The sequence below is a fragment of the Gouania willdenowi genome, unplaced genomic scaffold, assembly GCF_900634775.1.
Source record: "Gouania willdenowi unplaced genomic scaffold, fGouWil2.1 scaffold_10_arrow_ctg1, whole genome shotgun sequence".
Taxonomy (NCBI): Eukaryota; Metazoa; Chordata; class Actinopteri; order Blenniiformes; family Gobiesocidae; genus Gouania; species Gouania willdenowi.
Window position 1 is genome coordinate 151,001 of NW_021144857.1, and position 18,257 is coordinate 169,257.

The 18,257-nt window shown below is 37.2% G+C and overlaps 1 protein-coding gene and 1 long non-coding RNA gene across 6 annotated transcripts in view; both read left to right on the forward strand.

Moving 5' to 3' along the window:
• Nucleotides 1-18,257, forward strand: part of LOC114458373 (uncharacterized) — a 159,042-nt gene that overhangs the window by 17,601 nt on the left and 123,184 nt on the right. The gene's annotated exons all lie outside the window — the stretch shown is intronic.
• Nucleotides 12,807-15,863, forward strand: LOC114458363 (actin cytoskeleton-regulatory complex protein pan1-like). 5 transcript variants are annotated; one of them, XM_028440751.1, is made up of 7 exons: nucleotides 12,807-13,005; nucleotides 13,202-13,402; nucleotides 13,600-13,957; nucleotides 14,052-14,098; nucleotides 14,202-14,455; nucleotides 14,568-14,813; nucleotides 15,021-15,863. In XM_028440751.1, the coding sequence occupies exons 1-4, from the start codon at nucleotides 12,822-12,824 to the stop codon at nucleotides 14,068-14,070; spliced, it is 762 nt and encodes a 253-aa protein (XP_028296552.1). In that variant the 5' UTR covers nucleotides 12,807-12,821; the 3' UTR covers nucleotides 14,071-14,098; nucleotides 14,202-14,455; nucleotides 14,568-14,813; nucleotides 15,021-15,863. The 5 variants fall into 5 exon arrangements, with proteins under 5 accessions (XP_028296552.1, XP_028296551.1, XP_028296549.1 ...); XM_028440750.1 differs by having other exon boundaries at nucleotides 13,588-13,957; nucleotides 15,021-15,859; XM_028440748.1 differs by lacking the exon at nucleotides 12,807-13,005 and having other exon boundaries at nucleotides 13,060-13,402; nucleotides 15,021-15,859.

The following is an 18,257-nucleotide window of genomic DNA, read 5'->3' on the forward strand; positions in this document are numbered from 1 at the left end:
ACCATTGTAATTACTGCTTATTACATTTCCAGATGACTGATTGTAATACCAGAAATTTACACATACTGCAGCTTTAATGTGCTATAGGTTTCTATGTAAATAGCGCAAAACTCAGTTACTCTCCTGTGCCTCTAGCTATGGCTGGACAAAAAAATCGATTTTATCGATTCATCGAATTTGTAGATAAGAACAATTTTTATTTAGCAAATTTTAGTTAAAAAAAATATTTGTTATTTATTTATTTGTTTGTTTACCCTTTGAGTAGGCTGTGTGTGTGTGCCACAGGCATGTTTAATTTTTTGTCGGGGAGTAGATTAGAACAGCACCGCTCAATCCACCACTTTGTATCCCTGTCTTTATATTATATTTGTATTTTTTGGCACTTAAAATATTTGTACATTATGTAAATTATATTAAGAATTGGAAAAACTGTAATTAAAACTTATGACCACTAACTTAATGAGTTAAAAACATGTTTAACTCATTTAGAAAATGTGAAAGCAGATTTAAATATATACTTTTGTGAATGAAAAATGTAGTTTTACAAAAATAAAACTTTACTTCATAACAAACTTAATCTGAAAACCAGAATCCAGACCAAAAATCTAATCCTGTAATGAAATCTGTAACATATTTGTGTGCTTATGTTACGGGCCCCGGCTGGCACGGTGTCCACGTTAACAAAGAGAATGTCTGTAAAGTACATGTAGATTCAAATGATTAGGATCGTTATCAGGCATCTGCAGAGCTTGAGGAGTTGATCATTTGAATCAGGTGTGTTGGAAGAGGGAAACATCTAAAACATGCTGGATAGTGGCCCTCGAGGACCGGAATTGGACACCCCTGATGTAGAGTATAAGAGTAGGAACCACGCTGCACAGTCGTCTTTTCCCAGATTGCGTATATTAATTCTCTCTTTGAAGCTCATTTATAATAATACAGTTCAGTGCTTTCAACATCCAGTACAAACAATGATGAATTAAATCAAAATAAAGTGCAATTCCATGTTCACTCATCTTTTGTTATCCAAAACCATATGTAACAACTGCTTATTACATTTCCAGATGACTTATTGTAACAACAGAAATTGACACATACTGCAGCTTTAATGTGCTATAGGTTTCCATGTAAATAGTGCAAAATTCAGTTACCCTTCGGTGCCTCTAGCTATATATATATTAAAGGTATTGTAGACGATGTTTAGCTTCCGGGTGGATCATCAAGACTATTGGTCCTCCTAATTGTCAATCATGTTTACTAAAGGCCGTCGTACGTGCTCGTGCCCGGTGCGCACCGGGTCCTTTGAAAATAGATTTTCACTTACCGGTGGCGAGTCTGACATAGTGGGAAAAGTGCAAATCTTCTTTTGTAAGGTAAGCTTGTATGACCGATGTCCACACCAACTTGTAAACAGAGCTGTGCACGAGGAAAACGGGGAACGTGCGCGCTCTCCCGCACACGTAGGCGTGTTGCGCATGCGCCTTTTTTTCTTTTTTTCCAAAATGTGGAGAGAGCGTTTCTTTTTTTAAACATCGTCCACAATACCTTTAACTATAGCGGGAATTACACTAAATATCGCGATACTACCGTGGCGAGGCGGCTCGGCTCTACCGCTGTTAAAGTCTATAAAACTGACATCACAAGTTGCACAACTTATCAGAACAAAGTGACTTATAAAGTAATGCAAAGCCTAAAGCTTTCATTAACAGTTGTTTTAAACCAAGCACTAACCTGTAAAGTACATGTAGAGTGTTAGAGTAGGAACCACGATGCACACTCGTCTTCTCCCAGATTACGTATGACCGGAAACAGGAAGTGAGTCCACACTAATGTAACCGGGGAACTGTAATCTATAATGCCGAAGGTTCCGCTCCTCTACAATAGTATTTTTACAGGACTACTTTTACTAAGTACACAATAATAATAATAATAATAATAATAATAATAATAATAATAATAATAATAATAATAATAATAATAATAATAATAATAATAATAATAATAAGTGGCATCAAAACAATTACTTCTAAAATAATATCAAATGTGGTTACATCTTTTAAGTTTACCATACTTACATGTAAACAAAACAAAAACAAAACAAAGCTCAACTGAAATGGAAATTTCCTCTTGTGGGACGAATAAAGGATCTCATTTAATAAACATTTGATGTAAGAAATCATTACATGTGTAGATATTATTTAACAGTTTAAATTGACTTTCTTTAGCTTTCAGCAAACACAAATATATCATCAGAATATTTTTTACTAAAATCAGAGTTAATAACTTGTAAAAAAAAAAAAAAAAAAGAATTTATTTTCAAAGGAAGAAGAAAAACATCATGGTAATCAAATTTCCTTAAAAAATATAATATAACAATAATAATTTAAATAACAATTTTTTTTTTAAACAAGGCAAAAGCAACTCTGGATTTAATGTGATCTACACAGTGACTTCATTTTCACTGCTCGTACAATATTAATCTAAAATATATATTGTTTCTGAGAACAAACCAATAATAATTTATTCATAAATTAATTTATACTCAACAAATTTCCTCTCAAATCCATTAAATCATCCACAGACCAAATCCTTCAGGCTGTAACTACTTTATTCACTCTTAAATCACCATTAAACACATTTATTCTGACTGGCTTGTCAATTAAGTTGCTAAAAAACGCTGGTTGTGACGTCAGCGCAAAAGTTGAGAGTGGTTGCCAGGTTGAGTATTTTCCCGCTGATTGTGAGATTATAAAATAACAAACTTACTGAATAAACAGTGAATAACGTTGGTTAAATGTGATATTTATGTTTTATTTGGATGATGAACGGATGGTTTTTGTTGCATTTCTGTGGATATTCAACATATTTCATGCGGGGAATCGTCGGTTGTATCTGGCAACCAGCTAGAGTCAGGAACAAAGCAGTGAAATGGAGGACGGACAGAGCTGGATGATGACTACCGTTAAACTAGAAGAAGAAGAAGAAAAGGAACAAATATTATTGAGGGAAGTGAAGCTGAGTATGAGTAAGACGGACAGTGATGATGATGATGATGATGAAGGCTGCAGGAGGAAAGCTGTGCTGGAGGAGCTTCGTCATCCCGACCATGTGTGGGACGGAATGTTTGCTCCAAAGATGGAGAAAAGCGGAGAAGAAGAAACGGAGGAGTTTTCAGATGTGTGCTCTGTGAAGGAAGAGGTTAGAACACTCCGTGTGTTTCCATTCATTCACTCACTCACTCACCACATTCATCCGCTGTTACACACACACTGGAGACTAGTTTAACTGGTGACCCACTTCATTCACACTCACATTTCTCTATCAATATGTGACGATGTAAAGGTGGAACAACCTGTGTGTACTCAGTGGAACACAGAGAACAAACTACAGAAAAACACACTTTATGTTAATGAGCTAAGGAGTGGGCAGGGACCGTCTACAAAGTCACACCCCCAAAGGAAGCGTCAACAATAACACCAATAACCCTGTGGACAGTCTTTATTAGGGCTCTCTATTTACTACAGCAAATATAGTTAATACAGTTACTTTATCTGATTTATGTTTTCATAAATATACAGTATTAATGTCATTAATTAGTAATAACTTAACAAAAATGTTTATTCATTTGTATTTTATTTAAAGTTTGTAAATAACCAATACTGTAATTAATAGTCATTTCATCTATTATCCTGTAAACCAGGTTCTCCACTGGTCTCACCCTGTGACCCACATTTTGCCACGGTCATTAAATCATGACCCACTTTTTTTTAGAACTCAACCAACAAAATTTAGTCTTTAAAAAATATCTGTCGACAACACACACACACATAATATTTTTAAAAATATAAATCTATATATTTTCCTGTGCAACATGCATTTCACAGCATGCCTATCAAAAGAAAAGTTTCTTTCAAAATAAAAGACAAGTCCATCATGAGGCATTAACTTAAGTATTTATTTATTTTGACCAGCTGTTCATGAACCACTTTTGTGTCCTGACCCAGGGTAGTGAAGCCCACTGGTGTTTAAAAAAAAATTGTTAAAAGTTGAGAGGAATTTTGAAATAATGACTTATGTGATATTATAAGCCATTTATTAACGATATTTAAACGTAGAGTCTTACAAAAAGGCACAATCTTGAAATACGGTTTTAAAGAACACAAAAAAAATACAATTAAAATAAATAATATCAATTGTTTTCACTTAAGTGAAATCCTAGTGAATCTTAAAACAAGACATTGCTGGTCACATTTCAAAGTAAAATAAATTAACATAAATAAAATCGTGTAAACATGGCCAAGGAGTAAAACCAGGAAACTCAGTGATTGACAGCCTACATCATGAAAAACATGAAAGCTATTAGTTATTTTATCATATATATTTCATTTTAGTCAGTGTACTGTATTTACATTATTTATTGGTTACTTTTGCTTTATTCCATCTCAATGCTAGTGCCATGGTGTAGAGTCTAGGGCTGCAACTAATGACTATTTTAATAGTCGACGAGTCATTGATTATTGAAACAATTAATCGACTAATCGGATGATAAATCGTACAATTATTTACTCTATGTTGCTACAATCTTTTACATTTGGCTTGGGTCAAAGTACGATAAATAAAAACAATAAATAAATGAATAAAACAATTCTCAACTTAAAGTGTAAACAGGTTCCTTGGAAACACAAATTAAACTGAATAAATCATCACCAGAATGTGCTTCATTAATAACATTTATTCATTATAAAAAGCTACAATATCTGCTGACTCATAGAGCTGATATTTTATGAAACATGTTTGATTATATGGGTCACTCTATTAGTGTTATTGTATATCATTTATTTATTTCTTCATTTATAATAAAATTATTTTAGAAAAAAAATAAAAAGCACATGAAAAGCAAAACTAACTACAATAATGTTTTTATTGCTGCTGAATCTAGTTTATTTTATATCTGATGATGATTTACATAAAGTTATGGTTGATAAATATCACTGATTTACTATAAATAAACTAGATCAGACTTGATGATTTAATCATATATATATTGAGAGTATACTAATGGGATATTCTGGTGTAATAATCACAATATTTACATTACTGTCTAACAGTGTTGGGAACGTTACTTTAAAAAAGTAATTCGTTATAATTACTCACTACTTGTTCCAAAAAGTACCTGCGTTAGTAACTGAATTATTCTATAATAAAAGTAACTCATTACCAATGAAAGTAACTATTTGCGTTACTGTTAAAAAAAAAGTTGCTATATATCAAATAATTCAGATTTTTTAGATGTGTGTCGTTGTGAGGTGCTTCATTAAATTTGAGTTGCTTACAATGCGCGCGCGGTCACATGAGTAAAAACACTGGCTCTGATTGGCTACTAGGGCTGTCAAAATTGCTCAAAAATGATGTTTGAATATTCCCTCTTAACTCCACCCCCAATATTCGAATTATTCGAATATTTTTTTTTTTTTTTTTTTTTTTAATTGCCAAAAAATATTTATATCTGGTTGCACATGTTGTCAATAACGTGAATTAAGTCAATAACAGGACAAATGAATACAAAGATACATATTAAGTACTTGTTTTTTTTTTTATTCAAGTTAAAACATTTGACAACCTTGAACGTATTATTGCCCGCACCGTCACGCTCTCTACGCATAACCAAATGTAGCAGGCTTCAGAAACATTTTTACAGTATAGAACTGAACCCTCTGAGCGAGCTGCCGTAAACATGGAACTTTTCTACCCACTTTATTAATGAATATATATTCACTGAAGTACAGGAGCCTACACTTTAGTAATATTTCCGTTTAATGTGAAAAAAAATATGACAACAAATAACTTATACCCTGAGGTTCATATAAAATTAAGTGCCATTAAAACTGAAAAAGGCTACTTCCATTCTTGGTGCTTGTATAAAAAAAGGAAACAAAACTGACTGTGCTATCACTGGCGTAGGATCAGGCCTCCAGGCCTACAGGTTATTTACCAAAAACACAAGACGGTCCACATTTGAAGGGGCCTGTGCTGATCTCTTTATTTACTATATTCCCAGCGGTGGAAAATACGCGTTCAGATGATCCGGGGATGGAAAGATATTTCTTTGCCATCTGAGCGACGTGAGGGTATCTCCCAGAGCCCAGAGTTTTCAACCACATGAGAGGATTTTGTTGCGGAGGAATTGGAGATTCTTGTTCATACATCGACATCTCTTTTTGAAGCAGCAGGCTGATGTCCTCCTGGTCTGGGCTGTCTGTGCAATACGTGTCTCTGAAGAGACACCCCATAGCAGATAACGCAGTTTTCTCAGCGGGTTGCGTTTGCTGATCACAGGGTTGTTCGCTAGCGGCCTCACTGCCTGTGCCTTTGGCCGCATTCACTTGTTTCATCTCCTCCAGAATAGCCACCTGCACCTGCCGTCTCTGCTCCTCTTTCAAATGAACGAGGCGTTGAAAGCGTGGATCCAGGTAACTTAAGCAGCATAAATGCACCCTTTTCCTGACAATAACGCTTCTCCAGATCTGTGGCGATTTAGACGTGTTTGGGTTAAAATCACTTTCACTGCTGCGGTCGAGTTGGGCTCTGCACTTTCTGTCGTCTTCCATATGCACTGTCGGGACCTGACGTCACTCCTGCCACCTGTCTCTGACCCCTCAAGCAGTGCTAGCACAGCAGACAGCTGTGCCTGCTACCCATTGAACTATATAAAAACCTACCGTGGGCGTGTTTTTCCCATAATATATATATAATGTTTTTAGTAATATTCGAATATTAATTTTCACCTTCGAATTTCAATATTTTTTTACTATTCGAATATATATTCGAATTTAGAATATTCGTTGACAGCCCTATTGGCTACCATGGAACATGACGCCGCCTTAGCCAATCATAATCGCTCACCTTGTTTTTGACCCGCCTCCTCTTGCTGGTACATGTGTAAAAACACTGGCTCTGATTGGCTACCATGAAACATGACTCCGCCTTAGCCAATCATAATCACTCACCTTGTTTTCAACCCACCTCCTCACAACAGCTGAGTAAGAAGCCAGGGATGCTTTCAGATCACAGTTTATTCAATCAATGCATGTAACGCACCGCATTGAACGTTCAGTAATCATAACGGTGTTGTAACGGCGTAAAAAGTAATTAGTTAGATTACCCCGTTACTGAAAAACAAACGCCGTTATTCCAAACACTGCTGTCTAATGGGACCAGTTTTGTCTGTAAACACGTGAAATATAATTAAAAACATTGCATTTGAAGTCGGGACAGATGAATAGCAATGATAGTTTTATGCGAAAATTTATTTCACACTAAGTGTGACATGTTTGCTTTTATCTTTCCATAAAAGTGTTAAATCTGACCATTAATAAATCTGTGGCTCTCTGTGGTTTAATGATAGTAAGATGTGTAGTTTTTACTATAGTCTTCCTTTTATGAAGTGGTTAGCGTTAGCGCTTAGCCCAGTCTTATGTGTCGGTCACATTGTTGTTACTGGGAGCTCCCGGTAAGAGCGCTGAGCTCCCGGTTAAGAGCACTTTCCCTTCTCATTTTTGACTAAAACTGGTTGCTCAGGCCCCCCAGCAGCACTAGCAATCAACATTAATGTCATAGTCATCATATTTCCCCTCAGGGATCAATGGTTTGCTGAATCTGATCAGGTTTATTGTTTAAGTTCATCAAAACCTAATGTAAATGATCCTGATGACATCATTCATACCATAATGATGGTAAATGATTTTATATAGAGCTTTATCACCACTGAAACAGTCTCAAAGTGCTTTACACATCAGCTCATTCACCCAATCACTCTCACATTCACACACCAGTGGGACAGGACTGCCATGCAAGGCACTAGTCGACCACTGGGAGCAACTTAGGGTTCAGTGTCTTGCCCAAGGACACTTCGACACATAGTCAGGTACTGGGATCGAACCCCCAACCTCTCGATCAGAAGACGACCCACTACCACCTGAGCCACGGTCGCTGATAAGGTGATTACACACACCTTATCAGCGCTCCCCAGAACATTTCCCCATAAAAAAAATGTTCCTTGCCTCACGGTGACGACTTTTTATGTTGATTCTGTTCATTTCCGTGTTGAACCGTTTTCATTGGTTGATTCCATTTCATTTCATTTCATTTTATTTATTCTTTTTTCATGGTAATGCAACATAAATTGGTACAACAATCCAGCAAACACAACAATAATACATTCTATGAAAAGAAGAACAGGAGTAGGATGAAGAAAAAATCTTATAAACTCCTCCCCCATTCTTAACAAAAACATTACAAATTAGATGGCCTCAACGATGCCAAAAGATAACAATAGCCCAGAACAGATGTAATCAACTTTCGATTTTAACAATTTTCACTTTTTTTATTATTTTTTTTATTTTATTTCACAATTATTATAAATGATTTTGCTAAAACAGCAGTTGTTGTAAATTTAACAATTTTCACATTCATCTTTATACTGTTTATACTTGTATTTGAATTGAAGAATATTTGAACAACATTTTAGATCATTTTCTAGAGAGTTCCATTGTATCACACCAGATACTGAGACACACATTTTTTTGAGGGTATTTCCTGCAAAAGGTTGTTTTAAGTCATTATTTCTTCTGCTTGTCTCACTGTTTACAGTAAAAAAGGGTTTGAAGTCCATGCGGTAACAGACAGTGTTTTGCTTTATGAACAACTAATAAAGTTTGTAAAGCAACCAAGTCCATCAGTTTGAGTAGTCCTAACCTCAGAAACAGTCCTGTGGTATGCTCTCTTGGAGCAACTCCATTAATTATTCTTATATTATTCTATAGAAAAGAAATAAGGGCGTTAAATTAGTAATATAAGAATGACCCCATATCTCCAAACAATACATTAAATATGGCAAAATAAAGGAGCAATATAGAATTCTCATTGCCTTGTAATTCAACATAAACTTTACTTTACTCAAAACTGCAATGTTTTTACAAATTTTATTTCTTACGTAAGCTATGTGCGACTTCCACTTAAATTTTTCATCAATGAGAACTCCTAAAAACCTAAATTCTGACACTCTCTCAATAGTTATTCCATTTAAAGTTAAATTAACACTATCAGGATATTTTTGATTTGTGAACAACATGCATTTTGTTTTGCTTAAGTTTAATGACAATTTGTTTTTATTAAACCATTTCTGAAGTTGGACCATTTCTTGTTCAACAGTTTCCATTAATGTTCCTAAGTTCTTCCCCGATACAAAAAAATTAGTAACGTCCACAAAAAGAACAAATGGTAAAATCTTTGATTCCTCACAGAGGTCATTAATATATAAAGTAAAAAGTTTGGGCCCCAGCACAGAGCCTTGAGGGACTCCACACTGTATTGTTTCTAACTTAGATTCATGACCTATATACTCTGCATATTGTTGTCTATTTTCCAAGTAACTACTAATCCAGTTTAAAACTACACCTCTAATGCCATATGTCTGTAATTTAGATATCAATATACCATGATCGAGAGTGTCAAAGGCCTTTTTAAGGTCAATAAAAACTCCATCTGTGTGATTTTTATTTTCCAGTTCTGTAGTAATGTCCTCTGTGATTTTCATCAAAGCCATAGCTGTTGAGCGGGTGTTTCGAAACCCAAACTGATTATCATGTATCAAGGAATGTTTTTCAAGAAAATAATCAAATTTTTCAACAAAGAGTTTCTCCAGAATTTTGGAAAATTGAGAAAGCAAATATATAGGCCTATAATTTGAGAGACTATGCCTATCACCCAATTTAAAAAGTGGAACAATCTTAAACACCTTCATTTTATCTGGAAAGAAACCTGTATTAAAAGACAAATTGATTATATATTTTAATGGTCTAATAATACAATGTATAGTTTCTTTGACAATATACATATCTAAGCCATCACTATCGCATGAATATTTACATTTCAATTTAGAGACAGTAGAAATAATTTCACTCTCACTAACTACACCAAGAAATAGGGATTGTATAACTCTACTTTCACCTATTCAGTTTTTATTTTCGTTATGCAGTGGTATAGATTTAGCAAGATTTGGACCAACATTGACGAAAAATGAATTAAATTCAACAGCCATTTGTACACCACTTACCTCTGTATTCTGTTGGTTCATTAAGTATAATGGCAGACTACAATTCATTTTACTGCCCATAACCTCCCTTAAAACTTTCCACATTCCTTTGATATTACTTTTGTTTTCCATCAACAAATTTGTATAATAATCTTTCTTTGCACGTCTCATTATGGTAGTCAACTTATTTTTATAGGCTTTATATTTTTTTTCTGCATTTACTGTCCGATATTTTACAAAGTCGCAATAAAGCTTATTCTTCTTTTTGCAAGATTTCAATATACCCTTTGTTACCCAAGGCTTGTTGTTTTTTCTTGCTATATCATTCAATATTTTTGTTGGGCAATTTTTATTATATAACCATAGATACTTTTATAAAAATGATTCATAAGCCTTATTTACATTATTGGTACTATAAACATTTTCCCAGTGTTCTTTCATAAGATCATCCCTAAATGTATTTAGTCTTTCTTCAGTTCTTGACCGAAGAACTTTACTGCACTTTTCTTTGTCTGTTTTTACTTTACAAAAATTAGCTACAAATATAGGTAAATGATCAGTTGTATCATTTATCAGAAGACCACTTTTGACCGTTTTTTCAAAAATATTAACAAAAATGTTATCAATTAATGTGGCACAACTGGAGGTTATTTGGCTAGGCCTGGTCATGGTTGGATAAAGGCCTCTGCTATACATTAAATCTAGGAAATCTGAACTACTAGTATGATTAGACACATTCAAGAGATTTATGTTGAAGTCCCCGCAAATTATAGACAGTTTATTTTCATTCATCCCAACTAATAATTGCTCCATCTTGTTAATAAATGCTGTTATGCTGGACCCTGGAGTTCTATATATGCATGTGACAACAATATTCCTCTGTTTATTCATTTCGATCTCAACAGTTAAACATTCCATTAAATCTTCTGTTGCAGTAGTCATACACTCAATTGTTTTGCATTTCAGCTCACTGCTAACATAAAGAGCAACCCCCCCCCTCTCTTCTTGATCCGATTGACATAAAACAATTCATATCCCTCAAAATGAAATTCCGCATCCTTCTCATCCGTTAACCACGTCTCAGACAGAGCTATGACAGTACATTTATTTTGTAATGTGTTCAAATAATCATCTATTTTACTAAAGTTTTAATACAGGCTTCTACAATTCAAATGAATAAGAGAAAATGAACCAACCGTTTCTATATTATTATTAAAGTCTGTATAATATTTACATGTATCATTTATGTTTGGAAATAAATTTTATTCGGAAACCAGTTCATCATAGTCATATACACGACTTGTGTTTTCAGCTTGTGTAAGTATATGTTCACACACTGCGGACATCGCACTTAATTATACAAATAAGCACTAGCCACAATGTAGTCTCCACATACCTTAATCATCGACTGTTTTATCATTTTCATAACTGTTCAAGGGAAGTCGAAGAGAGTCAACGCTGGCTGTTATTTCCCCAGCGGGAGTATGCTTGCTCCTACTGCGGGGGGACTGCCATCCCTCAGCCCACAGCGCTGAGTCCCAATCTGGCTCTTTTCTTGGGACTTCCATCGTTACACCAAAGTCCTTTTGACCCTCAGCTGCTTCTCGTGGGTTTTCAAAAGTCTTAGTCTTTCCATCCTGCAGAAACAGCATGAGTTTTGCGGGGTAGAGAACGCAAGACTTGATTTTTCGCTCCTGGAGTTGTTTCCTTGCGCTCCTGTATTTTGCGCGCTCCTTGAACACTTCGGTGGTGTAATCCTCGTCAAAATATGTCCTTTACACAGGATGCAGTTTCCATCCATTTTAACATCCAAACTTGCTTGTGATATGGAGGTTGTGAGTTTGATGCCTGGGAAACAGCAGCAGTCAGATTCAGAGGAAGCTGCAGGAGCGTCACTCTGAAATCTGGCTGCAGAAGACGGTGCAGTACCTGACAGACTGCAGAGGAGTGAAGAGTGCCATGGAGAAGGGTCTGATTAGTCCTGTGACATTTCCACCCACACCTGCAATGCTTACTGTTCCTAAACACAGGTGGCTGATGCAGGTGTACGCCCAGGATGTTCTTCAGAGGCTGGAAGAAATTAAAGCAGCCATCACGTCCCAACTTGGCCGCATTTTAAAAATGGACTCTACGAAAAAAGTTGCCCGCAAACTTGCAGGGAGGAGCTTTGGAACTGCGACCTGGGTGACAAATGTTGGAAATGAGCATGGACAGGTCATCATGTCTGTGCTCACTGCCAGTGAGGGGTTTGGCCTTGGGCCAATGATTGACGGGCTGGTCAGGAGATACAGGATGGCTGGGGTACCTCCTCCTGATGTGCTCTATGTCGACAAAGACTGCTGTGGCAACAGCTTTCTCAGGAGAATGTTCGAAGAATGGAAACATCTGAACATCCGGCTCGACATTTGGCACTTTATGAGGAGGTTTTCGGTTGGCTGCACAACTGATTCCCACCAGCTGTATGCCACTTTCATGGGTCGCCTCAGCCACTGCATCTTCATGTGGGATGAAGACAACCTGAAGGCCCTGAAAATAGCAAAGCAGTCAGAGCTAGAAGCTAAAGGCCGAACTCCATCTGAGGCAGATGTACTCCGGTCTATCAGCCAAAGTGAGCTTGCCCTGCACTGCAAGAGGACCACCCGCGGTGTTCGGGAGACACAGGTTCTAGGGCTTGGATGGTGACAACGGTCGTGACACTCTGGGAGTCCCACTGATAAACTCAGCAAGAATGAGTGAAATCGTTAAATCCCAGAAGATACATGTCACCTGCATCCAGGATCCACAAGGGATCCAGCTTTACCTGCAGACGGGAAATGTCCTGAAGGGAGGTCACCGTCTGCCCACGTACCGCTGTGCCCGAGGTTCTACGTCACTGGAGTCTTTTCATCTTCACCTGAACCGTTTCATCCCTGGTAAACATTGTCATACTTTATTTGTTTTTGTTTTTCTTACAAAAGTATTTTGTGACGACACTGAAATATAACATGACGGATCCTAAAGAATCAGATTAATTGCAAGTCTTCTAATGATTATAAACAGAAATATGTTGTTGGAACAATATGTATGATGAATATTTTTTTATTCTCTGTTTTCTGAATTACTTTATAGGGACCCTGGCAAGTGATGTCTTCTTCCAGGCCTATCTTTTGGATGGGCTATCAAGTTGGAATGAGGACCGGGCTGTGGCAGCATCAAAGGATGAGCAGTCGTGCTCATACAACCATCTGCTCCGTCATGCTGCTAACACCCTAGCAGAGGAGGTTCTGGGCGAAAAGATCATCCCTTATGTCGGGCCAAGACAATACACAGGTTGATTATTGTTATATGATTGTTTGTTTTTGATTTCTTCAACTTATGCTTTCATCTAATGTTTAACTTTTTTTGTGTTCTTGTTTGTGCTTTTTCTTTTCTTTTCTTTTCTTTTCTTTTCTTTTCTTTTCTTTTCTTTTCTTTTTTTGTCTTGTTTTGTCTTGTTTTGTTAAATCATTTTGAAGGTGAGCTTATAGGTGTGGAATACCTCTATCAGCAAACTGGCAAAGTTCTGCAGGACTACAAAGTGGTCATTGAAGAGTCTGAGACCACTGAAGTTGAGATAGATGAGGGCTTCACAGGACATGACAGTACCCACACTAGAGGCAGAGCAAGCACTTCTCGCCTCACAAGCATCTGCAGCTGTTCCTGGTTCCTCAGCAGCTCCATCTCCTCAGGCTACTGCCTTTGTGCCTCCCATTCCCCCCGTTATCCCTCTGTTGCCAGTGACTCAGTCACATGTCGCCTCATCATCAGCTTCTGCAGCTCCTTCACCTGCTGTGACCGCTCTGCTCCCCCATTCCACACAAACAGTTTCTCCTGCAGAACAGTCTAGTGAGTTTTACACAACTGTTTCTAAAATCTCACGTTTTGCTTATTTTTTAAAATTTAAAATGTTTTACTCTAAATACTTGTCTTTTTCTTTTAGCATCAGCGCCATCTACTGATCCATCTCCACACTCCTCCTCATGCCATGTAAGAAGTTGTTTACCTTAAAGAAAAACAAAGAATAGCTTTGACTGATGAGTGTGCACTGCTGTCATCAGTGCTTATTTTTTCTTGTTTTTGTTTTTGTTAGGATTGGGTTGGCCCTGATAACATTGAAGGGTATGGCGCAGTGCAGGATCTGGCTGATTACTTGGCTGGACTAAGAGACCACCGTCTTGCGCTGACTCAGGAGGAATGTAGTCAGGTCATTGCTCTGTGGCAGGAACTGGGGGAGTATGACAAAAAAAAAACTGTCTACCCAGCTCGACACCAGACCAGCCTGAGCAAGGGACGATTCAGGGCTACGAAGAAGATTGTGGCTCCAGGTGTGGAGAGCACCAAAAGGTGAATTAAACTAGGAAAACACAATATCTGGGTTATGTAAAAAAAAGTTAAATATAATGTAAGTCACACATTATTGTAATGTTTTTAAAGCATACATTATTTTTAACTACAGGTCTTTCATCGGGGCTCACAGTCCTGCACAGTGGCCCGACTGCAACAGAGTGGTTGAGGTGATCTTTGTCAAGCTTTTTGCCATCTACCCGAGCACTGTGCGCCGTGAGGGAAAGAAGCTGTCAAGATACACTGTGGTGATACGCACGTACAAAAACATCAGGGAGTGCGTAGTCACAAACGCCAGGCTGATGAGAGAGACCACTATACAGCTGCCTGAAGTAAATGCTGCAACAGTTTCACAGTGGTGAGTAGGATTTATATAAATATACATATTTTATGTAGAGCTGATTTTGTTGACCACTAATTATGAAACTTTATTACATATTCCAGATTAAGGCCTCGGGGACATATTTGTCTTATGTAAATCACATCAAAAGCAACATTACATTTTTTGTGCATTTTACAATGTAGAAACTTTTGTTTTCATATAAATTATTTTGTGTTTTCATAGGTACTGTAGGCGGTGCAAGGCACAGGAGCAGGATATTTTAAAGCAGGGTCTTCCAGCTTTACAGGCCCCAATGGCAGCTCCATCAAGACTTCCACCTGCCCTGCAGAAAGGACAAACTTTTACATTTGGCTCTTTAGCTCAGCCTCATCCTTTTGTGCTGCCACCGAACACTGCTGGGCAGGCACAACTTAAAGGAAGACCACCATCTCAGCCACCACCACCACCACCACCACAGACATTGCTCTTTTTTCATCCTGTTCCACCTGCCCCTCCAAAACCCTTAATTACTTCCCCTCTAACATTTCAGACACAGGTAACACCTCGAGCGGTTCCCTACACCACACAGCAGTATAGGAAAAGACAAATGGAGGCAGAGCAGTCAGGTATTTTTAAAAGAAAATACACCAAAAAGAAAGACACTATAGTTTGCAGCAAGTGCAGAAAGGACAGGAACCTCCTACACATCGCCAGTATTTTGGCAACTGGTATTGTGAAGAGACTGAGACTCAGTCCTATGATGAGTGGAGGGCTTTACTGGAGGAGCGCAATTATGGCAAAAAGTAAATAAAGTGGGAAATGAGGAACCTCTTTCCTCCACTCTCATCACAGGGCTGAATTTGATATTTGTAAAATAGTTTGTAAATTTGTAAATAACTGTAAATAATAGATATTTTTAAGTTTTTTAAAAAAGTATATATTTCAAGTATTTTATATCTGTTTGTTGTTGGGAATTTTTCTATTTTATACTTGTTGGGGGTGGGAGGTGGTGGTGATATTATTTATAGTTATTATTAGGGTCCGATGTCCCAGAATGGGACAGAGGAACCTATTGTTTTTTGTTATTGTGATTTGTGAATGGTTGTTTTCTCTGTATTAAAGACATTACATTTTTTTTAACAATTTCCTTTTTTAATCTGAACAGTTTCAATGGACAAGAGTAAGTCTGAGGGATGAATATAGTTTATATATATATACATATAAATCTAAAATATATATTTATATATAAATCTAAAATATATATATATAATGCAGACTTATTTTAGTTTTATTTATTTACAGTGATGTACAGGTGACCAGGGACTGTATATGTGATAACCTGGGATTAAGCAGGATCGAACCCGGTATCTACGGTATTGTTTTCAGATTTATGGTAGCCTTATCTAATCAGCGGTTAGAGCACTGGTCTCGTAAACCAGGGGTCGTGAGTTCAATTCTCAATGAGGCCTTCACTCACTATTACATACAGGGGGTGTGGCTAATGGTTTTGTTCACACCCTTTAACTGCTCTAGGATTGGTTTGAATGGAAAGCGTTCCTGGTTTGTGAAGTCTACAGAGGACCAGGGAAGTGAGCTGAAGCGTCTCCATGGTAACTCCCAGCTGTGACAGCAGGGGGCTTGGTCTCCTTCATTACCTGCTGCACATATCTGACCAAAGGCCTCACGTCTGTGGAGTGTTTCTCCATCATCTTCATTATCACACACTTCTGTGGTCACTGGTTCACCACGTGGAAGTTGACTTTTATTCTGAAGGATAGGACACACAGCACACACAGCTGTTCTTACTGAGCTGCAGGGTTGGCCTCAATTACATTTTTCACTTAGAATTGAATTGTAATTGAAAATGTAATGTTAATATTTTTTTATCCTCAGAAACTCAATTACAATTATGTTCTTAATTACTAATGTTTAATTACAATTAATCACAATTACTGAACCTAAATTAAATAACTTAATAAAAGTTAACCATCTTGTGGTAGCTTTCTGTTAGCATTTAATGCTAACGAGTCCTAAATCAGTTGTAAAATACACTAACAACAAATGTTTAACATCTAATGTATTTCCTATCTATTGGTTTCCTTGGTAGGATTCATAATCAATGATAATATAGGGATTAATATTTATGGTATGGAAGTAAGAGCATTTTTTGTGTCCCTATACCTCTAGATTTAATAGATTTTAAATGGTAAAGTGTGGGAAAATATTATATGAAACATATTTTAATAATTATTAACTACATACAGTATATGTAGAACTGTACATAGAACTGTAACATGATTCCCTAGTTTAGTACTAAATTATAATATTTTATAACATTTTCATGGCAATTACAATTACAATGTCAATTATCTCAACTTTACAGTTACAATTATAATTAAAGCCGCGAGCGGCGTCATAGGGTCCGATGAAGCGGCCGGGGGCGGTAACCCACGGTCACGTATATCACTGTTGGGGATTTCGGAACTGGCCTGAGTAAATTTGGTGTAAATTGCTGTAAAAACAACTGAGATATTGCATTTACCAAGAAATGGCGAAAGATTTTCCTGTCATTTTAGGCCCCTCCCACTGATGACAGTTTTTTTTCAGGATTGGTGATGAAGAAGAGGAGTGATAATGAATAGTTGAAATACATGGACTTGCATATATTGATAATTGATGAAATTTCCATGGTGGATCATAAATTGTTATGCTACATTCATGGTAGGTTGAGGCAGATAAAGCAAACGGGTGACTTTTCTTCCTTTGGCAACGTGAGTATTATTGCTGTGGGTGATTTCTATCAGTTGTCTCCCGTTAAAGGGAAACCTCTCTATGTTGAGGGTATCGGGGTTCACCTGTGGTCTGTGTTTCAGGTAGTTGAGTTAGAGGAAATAGTGAGACAGAAGGACAGAGTGTTTGCTGAGTTGTTGAACAGGATCAGAACTCATGCAAAGGGAGCGAAAATGCTGGCTAGTGATGTTGAGACACTGAAGCATTGTGAAACTGGTGAAGTTAGTTCAGGTTTACACATATTCCCTACAAATAGTCAAGTAAGTGAGCACAATTGTGGTGAATTGTTGAGGATTTGTCCAGAACATGTGAAAATTGTAGCGCAGGACTTCAAAAATAGTAAGAAAACAGGGAAGCTTGAATTAATTGAGGGGCACCATTCCAAAACATCGGAAACCTCTTTGGAGGAAACGCTGCTTGTGGGTGTGGGTGCCCGTGTTATGTTGATTAAAATTTTGATGTTGAGGATGGCCTTGTAAATGGCATTTGTGGTGAAGTAACACACATAGAGAGGGACGGTAAGAAGAAGTTTCCGAGTAAAGTGTATGTGAAGTTTGATGACACTGTGGTTGGTGCACAGAGGAGGAAACGGTCAGTCAACCCTTATAGGGATTTGGCTGACTCCACCGAGATTGGCCCAGACGAGGACAGAGTGTCCAGTAAGGGTGGAATGCAGAGGCAATTTCCACT

What these genes read in the sequence shown, in the direction of transcription:
- LOC114458363 (XM_028440748.1), top strand. Translation starts at nt 13,690, where the DNA reads ATGAGGGCTTCACAGGACATGACAGTACCCACACTAGAGGCAGAGCAA. An exon ending in TTCTCCTGCAGAACAGTCTA is followed by an intron (nt 13,958 to 14,051) that starts GTGAGTTTTACA and finishes TTTTTCTTTTAG; the next exon opens with CATCAGCGCCATCTACTGAT. An exon ending in CACACTCCTCCTCATGCCAT is followed by an intron (nt 14,099 to 14,201) that starts GTAAGAAGTTGT and finishes TGTTTTTGTTAG; the next exon opens with GATTGGGTTGGCCCTGATAA.